The sequence below is a fragment of the Humulus lupulus genome, chromosome 3, assembly GCF_963169125.1.
Source record: "Humulus lupulus chromosome 3, drHumLupu1.1, whole genome shotgun sequence".
Classification (NCBI taxonomy): domain Eukaryota; kingdom Viridiplantae; phylum Streptophyta; class Magnoliopsida; order Rosales; family Cannabaceae; genus Humulus; species Humulus lupulus.
Genome location: NC_084795.1, coordinates 46,651,187 through 46,659,525, shown reverse-complemented (window position 1 = coordinate 46,659,525; position 8,339 = coordinate 46,651,187). Strand labels below are relative to the sequence as shown.

At 33.8% G+C, this 8,339-nt stretch overlaps 1 protein-coding gene across 2 annotated transcripts; it reads right to left on the bottom strand.

Moving 5' to 3' along the window:
• Positions 1–3,205: 3,205 nt before the first annotated feature.
• On the bottom strand, positions 3,206–4,876 carry LOC133822630 (KIN17-like protein). 2 transcript variants are annotated; one of them, XM_062255030.1, is made up of 2 exons: positions 4,744–4,876; positions 3,206–4,626 (listed from the first exon to the last, which is right to left on the bottom strand). In XM_062255030.1, exon 2 carries the CDS (start codon positions 4,592–4,594, stop codon positions 3,410–3,412), a length of 1,185 nt encoding a protein of 394 aa, XP_062111014.1. In that variant the 5' UTR covers positions 4,595–4,626; positions 4,744–4,876; the 3' UTR covers positions 3,206–3,409. The 2 variants fall into 2 exon arrangements, with proteins under 2 accessions (XP_062111014.1, XP_062111015.1); XM_062255031.1 differs by having other exon boundaries at positions 3,206–4,609.
• Between the last annotated feature and the right edge of the window lie 3,463 nt (positions 4,877–8,339).

Sequence of the window (8,339 nt, the reverse complement as noted above, 5' to 3'; positions counted from 1 at the left end):
AAAAACTATTCGAAAGAGTAAGTCGATTTTTTTTTTTTTAATTAAGAAATATTTTGTTATCAAAATCTTTGTGTATTGCTTTAATTTATAATGTTTGAGGTGAGTTTGATTTAAAACAACAAAAATTAAGTTTGCTTTTTTTTTTTTATATTTGTAAAATTAAATAACTACAAATTTATAATTCTTTTGCAAACTCAAAAAGATTATTGTTATGGTGATCATCACTACTTACTAGAAAATGTACAAAGAAGCAAAGGACAAACAAAAAATATAACAAAATAAAAAGTAGAGCTAAAAAGGTTGCTAGTTATTGGGAGATTGATGGAATATATGAGTATTTTTACATTTTTCACTTTAAAGATTACAATCCAAACATCCAGCCTAAAAAATAACTCATCCAACTACTCAAAATTATTGTGGGACTAAATCTTTCAAATTGATATGAGAAATGGAAGAGTTGCCCAATAATAAATACTATCTTTCTAATCATTCAAATACATTCAATTTTTTCCGTAGTATATTTTTCAGATTTCCGTTGGACAAAAAGACAAGAAAATATACCTTCCTGCAAAACAAAATATTCGTTATCCAGCCTCTTCTTGTACATGAAGAGGCGAAGATAGAAGAGACATTCTAGTTTATAGTTTGCTTGCATAATCCTTGGGCAGAACCACAAAATATATCTTAAAAAGAGCAGTTTTATCCGAGACTATTCTAATTCCAAAAATATTTCTGGTAATTTGGTTTCATTCAATACTCTAATCTAGAAAAGCCAGGAAGACCTTGAATTCGTTATAAACAAAAACTAACAAAATTGATGCTAATAAACAATGTGATCGACTTACCTTCATTTCATGCCTAGTTTCCTTATTGTTATATGCCAACTCTGTTAAAAGGCCATTCATTGACAGTCTCTTTACATTCTTGTTGGTTTTATTTGTTTATTTATTGGATTTTCCCTTCCTTTTTCAAATGCAAAATATATAATCTTTTACCTAATTGATCTCTCCTAAAATCCCAATTTGCTCATCGGGATATAAACTCCTGTCTTATATTAATCCAGTTGATCAATCACTTCAGCAGCCAGATAATGTACAATCCTGTAATAACAAATCACAAGTACTTGCAGTAAAGCATAAATTTTGAATTCCTCGGGGATCAATACCACAGTAAAAAAATTATGTTTTCTTTCTCAATATACCAGTTTATATTACATGTATTGTCTCGCAATCTTGTCCTGCTACAATGGGAAAGTATAGAATACAGTGGTTAATGTAATAAACTATTGAGAAGCCAAAACTACCGCTAGTCCCTAGAAAATAAATAAAAAATTTAAGTTGTAGACTTTCTATAGCGTCTTGAATTGTCGAATTCTGAGTTATATCGAGAAAGTTATGGTCGATACCATCACGTCATTGGTCGCTATGGGATTTTCACGAGCTGAAGTTGTCAACCACCACCCCAAGCCCAATGAGTGGTGCGACCGTGCTGGACAGAGGAAAAAAAACATGCAATAATGCTGAATAATTAGCAGAAAATCATGCCACATATCTTATGACTCCTACAATTACCTCAACTCATTTAAATCAAGAAAAATGAATATAAACTCACAATTATAGAATGCAGATACTAATAGAATAAACTTGCTAATTCCTCAGCCGGTTAAATAAGCTGTTTCTAGTTATATCTTCCTTCCAAAAGACCTTCCATGCCCAAAATCTTCGTAGTGCTTGCTGGGTACCAAAAGGATTGCATCAAGCTCCCAAGGGTTGTAGTGTGCTTGTGCAGGTTATCAAGCTTTACATCTATTAGCTCTATACAGACACCAACTGCAATGTAGTCAGAGGACACTTGCTCTCTGTGATGCCGTTTGTATTCATACCAGCAGCCCTCTAGACCACTCAGTTATATGCCAAAAAACTATCTCTTTAACTGCAAAAAATGGCTGAATAGTAAAGTCTTAAGCAGAAGCTGTGGCCATGTGCCATATGTATCTTCAAGGATACAAGTGTTCTTTCATATAATCCTGTGCAAGTAGGAAAGGACTCTACAGAGCCAAAGCCAAGGCATTTGGTGGTAGCTAGCGGCTACCCTCATACCCAATAACAATAATATTTATGATAACACAACCAACATTAGAATTTATATAAATGGCAAAACATCAAGTAAGAATTTGCCAGTTCAATTTTGCCCAGGAACCACTCAAAATGACATCACCAAATTAAAAACTTGTATTAGCTACCCATATAGACAAATTTGTGACTCTAAAACTCACAAGACCAATAAAAAATAAAGAATAATCAAGTAAGACTGTAAGAAGTGTGCTTATCACGATAAGATCCATAGCCAGCTGACTTCATTCAGAGTTTTCAATCTTCACAAAGAAAACAAACTCTAACTCTTGACCTTCTATATCCAAGTATATTTCAATAAATCAATAGTTTAACTTCTATCTGTCGAACATCTATCCATGTATTCTTTAAGAACCAATCTTCAAATTCTTCCATTAACAACCAATGAAATGCTTTAAGCAACCCTGAAAAATGTAAAAGATACTGATGGAGGTGATGTAGCTACCAACAACAAAAAATTGTTATAATTTTCTGCCAAAGTCTCAGGCATCCTTATGAAATATGGTTCTATTGTAGTGTTGGACATCATAATCAACACTGGATATAATCATATAAGTATGACTAAGTGCAATAGTTCCTGCATATTACTTAAAATGATAAAATATCACTTCATGAAGTGTCTCTCACAGCATTCAATTCAGAATTATAGTATCTTGGACCGAGATATTGTTCAGCTCACTAGCATTGCAACATTATATGATAACAACCAAATTTCCTACAACCAATAAAATATGCATACTATTCCAGTGATCATATCCATCTCTGGAATGGAGAATTGCATATGGTGACAGACACTGATAACTAGTTCAGAAAAATACATGGAAAACACGGATCATTCTTTTTGATGAACACATTAGTTTTGTTCTATGCCTCTCTGTAGTATAAAATAAAATCTAGTTTGTCTTATGAACTGCATAATAAACGGTAAGAAAGTATTTTAATCAATTGCCACAACATCCCCTTGATTACTAGAACCACCAATATGTCTTGAACTAAATAGCAAAACTAGGATTAGTACAAAATATAAACCTATTGTTCAAAGAGAGCAGGGATACACCCATCTCCCTAAAATATTAGGAAATTAATAAAGATTTAACATAATGTTCAAAGTTAGTAACATGCCTCTTCATGTTTTTATACTGAACAAACAATTTTAAAGAAACCCATAAGAATGAAGCACATGTAATGACACAAGATGCATCCTCATAACTGTTAAAAACAATTTTACTTTCAAAATGAGACACGATTTCAATTTTATAACAAGTTTTCTTTCAAACTCACTGGATGATTTTACATATATCTTCATACTCAACAGCTTTAAGCACTCTACCATCATAAACACCCTTCTCTATCTGCACCTTAGCACAAAACTTATCTGTATCCACCGCTAACAGCCTTGCACTCGATCCACGGTATGCACCATTCACAATCCTAATAAGTCCCCCAATTTGGGGAATCACTGTCTCCAGCTCTTCCTGATCAATTCTCAACACATGCTTGCTGTCAAGCATTTCAATTTCCCCAACATATTTATCAATGACTTTCCGTACAACCCCTTTCTGCTTATAATACCCCTTCTCAGCCAAGGCTTTACTCATAACCTTAACAATGATTCCTTCACATAACCAGTAATCCTTTCTGTTAATCTTCTCTTTCTTCTTCTCCTCCTCCCTCATCAGTTCCTCCAATGCCGATTTCGTGGAACTCCCATCAGCTTTTCTCTTCTCGCCCTTGTTACCCTTTTCGCTCTCCAACTCATCAAACACCAATTTCGAGCTCTCGGCCTTCTCCTTGCCTACTATCTTTGACGAAGACGATCCCAGCGCAAAACCAATCTTAACCCCACTCTCCAACTTCAATTCTTTCTTTTGCTCAAGCTCTTGAGACTGATCCGAGCCATTTGCCACAGGCATCAATTGCTCAGCCCTTTCAATCTGTTTCTTTATCTCCCTCTCTTGCTTCTCTTCCTCCACCATATCTGCTTTAATCCTCTTGTTCTTCAACTTCTCCTTGAAAAGGGTCTCCGAATCTCTATCAATATAAGTCATAAACCAACCCTTGGCCGTTTCCTCGACCTTGCACTTCCCAGTACGGCCCAAGTACTTGACGAAATCCGTGAGAGTAGCCCACTCGGTGGAGTTCATATGTACGTGGTGCCTGTCGTTGATGTACTCATTGTAAATTACAGTGGCGGCCACACGGCTAAACCGGTGGCTCCGCTTCATGTGCTCGAGAAAACTAGTCTCGAACTCTTCGGAGTAGCCATCGATAATTCGAGTCGGGTTTTGGCCGAAGACCTGCATCTGGCGCTGGTGGCCTTCGCTCATACAATGGCACTTAAACCCATTCTCATCCCGACATTGCTTCTGACACATCTGGCAGTACCATCGCAGCTTCTGGAGACCTTTTGCTTTGATTCTATTGGCGATTGCTTTCGGCGTCAGAAAATCGTTCTTCCCCATCGGAATTCACTTGCCCTGATAAGATAATTTGACTGTAATTGGTTCAATTACCTTAACATATAATGAAATACGGTCGTACAAGACGATGAATCTGAATCAGAAACCCTAATTCGAATTGAGATATTAGAGCGAAAGAGAAGAGAACCTACCTGATGTGCTGAAGAATTCCCGAACGAAGATAACCTCGCTCACCAAGCCCTGCCCAGATGCCCAACTATCTGACCCTTTTTTATTATATCATAGATTATAGGGAAATTAGAGGACATAGAGGATGATTGCTATTTAATTTTAAAATATAAATTTAAATTTATATATATATATATATTTATATATATGTTTTAGAATAAATAACAGTGTTGTCTCTTGAACTTGAATATGTCATTTACTTAATGATTCATGTTAAAAATTATCCACTAACTATATACTTTACTGAAAATGAGATTTTTATTAGATATTGTGCAATTTTTATTAAAATTAATTTAAATTTAAAAAAAAAAAACCTAACTTTTTTCTTAAAAATAATAATTAAATTCTTAAAAATTAAAATAAATCAATTTAAAAGATTAAGAAAATAAACAATACTAAAAATTTCAAATTAATTAAATAAATTTTCAAATATTCAAAAATTAAAAATCGAATAACTACAGAGCCCAAAATCTGACCTTGGACTTAACATGACAGTGTGGGCTCATAATGAGATTCAACTCCTAGCCCAAAGGTGTTCTAATGAATTTGGACCAAGCAAGCCCAAATTCAGGCAGCTAGCACCTACCCAGATCAAGTCTACAATCTGGAGCTCGTAAGGTTAGCACTCATCCACGATTAGGATGGGTCTTAACTTAAACTACGTGGCAAAGATAAAACACTAATGAACTGCTCAACATGACATGACAAAGTGGAAGGAGTCCACTCTCCAACAATGTAGCAGTCTTCATCTAGAATAGGGGGAGACCGCTTCTCCAGGGATCCACGAGGAGGTGAGCAATGATTCTTAGGAGGGGCTGATAAAAGGACTCCTTGAAGGTTGAGAAGAGGAAGACCGACTGTGACTAGAGACTAATTTGAATAGACTCTTCCTAAGACACGACTGTTAAACTCAATACTCAAAGCCACATTCTGATTCCCAAACCCTTACTGATCTCTTAGATCTCATACTTTATTTCTACACTTTATATTTTACTTGTTATTTATTTCTTTTTGCTATTTATTTACAAGATTACTAACTTGACTGTTGGAGTGGTGTAGCGTCTCAGAATTTTACTTAACTAGTAGTAGTAGTAGTAGTAGTAGTAGTAGTAATAGTAGTAGTAGTAGTAGCTTGTAGTATTTTAGTTTTCGTGATAATTGGTTCAAGTTGGGATTTAGTTGGAAACTCATAGAAATAGTTATGGATTATACAAGTTTAACCTATAGTTTAGAAATATTAATTTTAACATAAGGTTTTATTAATATAGCTGGTCCTAGAAATAATATTTATTATAACCTAAGGTTTAGATAGAACAATTAAGAGTGTGACACTTGTCACATGTATGTTTATTAAGTATTTACGCATTTTAGATTAATAAATTAATAAATGATAGATCTAGAAGGTGTAGAACCCTCCAGTAGTTGTTAGGATCATGTTTTCTTCAGTCAAAGCTGTTTTAACAAACTTCAAGTGTGCTGAAAATGTGCAAAAACATGTTTAAAATATTAGCGTATGCTGATATATCGTAGCTATAGGGGTCGATATGTCGCCTAAGGTTGATACGGAAAACACGTCGACTTCGCACGAACAAAACCACGAAGGCTCGGGATATAGGGACAAGAAATATATCAACTGCCCTTATGTATTTTTGAAACTTCGTAGAACCGAATTAGAAATAACCCTCAAGAACTTAGATTTGCTCTTGAACGTTTTTTACCAAGTTCTGGGCATCTGTTGAACAGAAAATTCAAATTTATTCAATTAATATTCATTTATTTATTCTTTTTAAAAGAGGTTAGTTTCACTCTTTGAACTCTATAAATAGGACCTTTCACTCAGCCATTTCATTCATCATTCAATTATTCTTCAGAGCCTTCAAGCTGCTAAGTTTATTCTAGAGAGAAAACACTAGGGTTTTGGGATTAAAAGTTTTTCAATCTAAGCTTTTCTAAACACTTGGGAAGTAAGATAGAGTGACATTTCAGTATTGAGGTGTAGATCGAAGTTCTAGTCTATCTAAGATATCCTTATCCTCAGAGTTAGTTCATTATACTTCTTTTATTTTCTTTCAGATCCTAACTTGTTATTATGACTTTTATTAGGTGTTTGAGTTTCTTGAAACTTAAGGTTTACAGTGAGTTTCTTGATTTTCTCTCTTGGTGGTTTAGAACTTCTTTTCATCTCATTTTCTTTAGAAAACTTATGGATCTTATTGTTTGATTTTAGGAGTTTTCTATCCCGTTCTTGTCTCCAATATTCTGATTTTTGGTAAGAAAAATAGGTTAGATTGTATGTGTTATGATATGTTTATATGCTATGCTATGTTATGTTTATGTATATGATTTATGTTGTAGTCACTTGGGAAATATAGTTGCTTAGATAGCAAATAAATTCCATGATTTTTATCATTATCATAGATTAGAGTTATGATTAAACCTACCTCGATTAGTAGACAGAGGACCTAGATGGTTTATCATATACTATTTTGTGATCTAACCTACCTCGATTAGTAGACATAAGGCCTAGATGGTTTTATCACATACTATAGTAATGAGTTAATGACCATTAATATTGTAGTCCTATGTTTATATGATATACGTTTTTACATCATATGTTTTTATGATATATATTTTTAGTCTTATGTTTTATAGTATGTTTTAGTAGATTTTCCTTGCTGGGCATTAGGCTCATTCATTTTATGTTAGATGGTGCAGGAAAATAAGCTTGAAAGGCGGAACTGATTCATGGCAACTTTGGCATGTGTATTGGGAGAGGACTGAATGAATGGACTGCTGGAAAAGATTGAGGGTGAAGTTTATATTTTGAGTCTTTTTAATATATGTATTTATTTTTCCGCATTTAGTATTTGAACAGTTAATTAAAGGTTTATGTATTCTTTTATGTTTTTATGTAATAACAATGGATCTCGTATTTTGGATTTTTTATAATAAAGTTCTATTATTTTATGCATGTATTCCAAAATAGTAGCTATGTCTTAGTAGTTTTAATGGTCTGAGGTCTTTGAATTAGTCGGGGCATTACAGTTGGTATCAGAGCCCACGGTTCATATGCATGAATTTATCCTTAATACACACGCAAAAGCTCCAGATCTAACCGCAATGTAAGTGTTTATGTTATGATTATTATGTTTATGCTAATTGCTAACATTTTAGTCATTATGTTTTCAGTCAAAATGAATGGAGCTTTGACCTATCATGATATCTGAGCCATTAAGGCATTGAAAATGATTAGAGAACCAAGGGATACAATAGAAGTGCTAGAAAGAATCACTCAGAGATTGATCAAATTTCACAAGGAGATAGTTCACATTCAAATCGCTAGGCAAATCATGATAAGATTCATGGAACAATATGTCTTAGTAATTAGGATTTTAAGGATTTTCGTACTGTAGTTTCAAAATTAGAAGAATTATGGGAGACTATGGATGATGAAGATGATTTATCGGTAGTCATGAGATATTATTTTCTTATACTTAGGTTTACCTCTAAGTTTGAATTTCAATTCACTAATGAACAAAAGCATAATATCTTAATGAAT

What these genes read in the sequence shown, in the direction of transcription:
- LOC133822630 (XM_062255030.1), bottom strand. Translation starts at nt 4,594, where the DNA reads ATGGGGAAGAACGATTTTCTGACGCCGAAAGCAATCGCCAATAGAATC.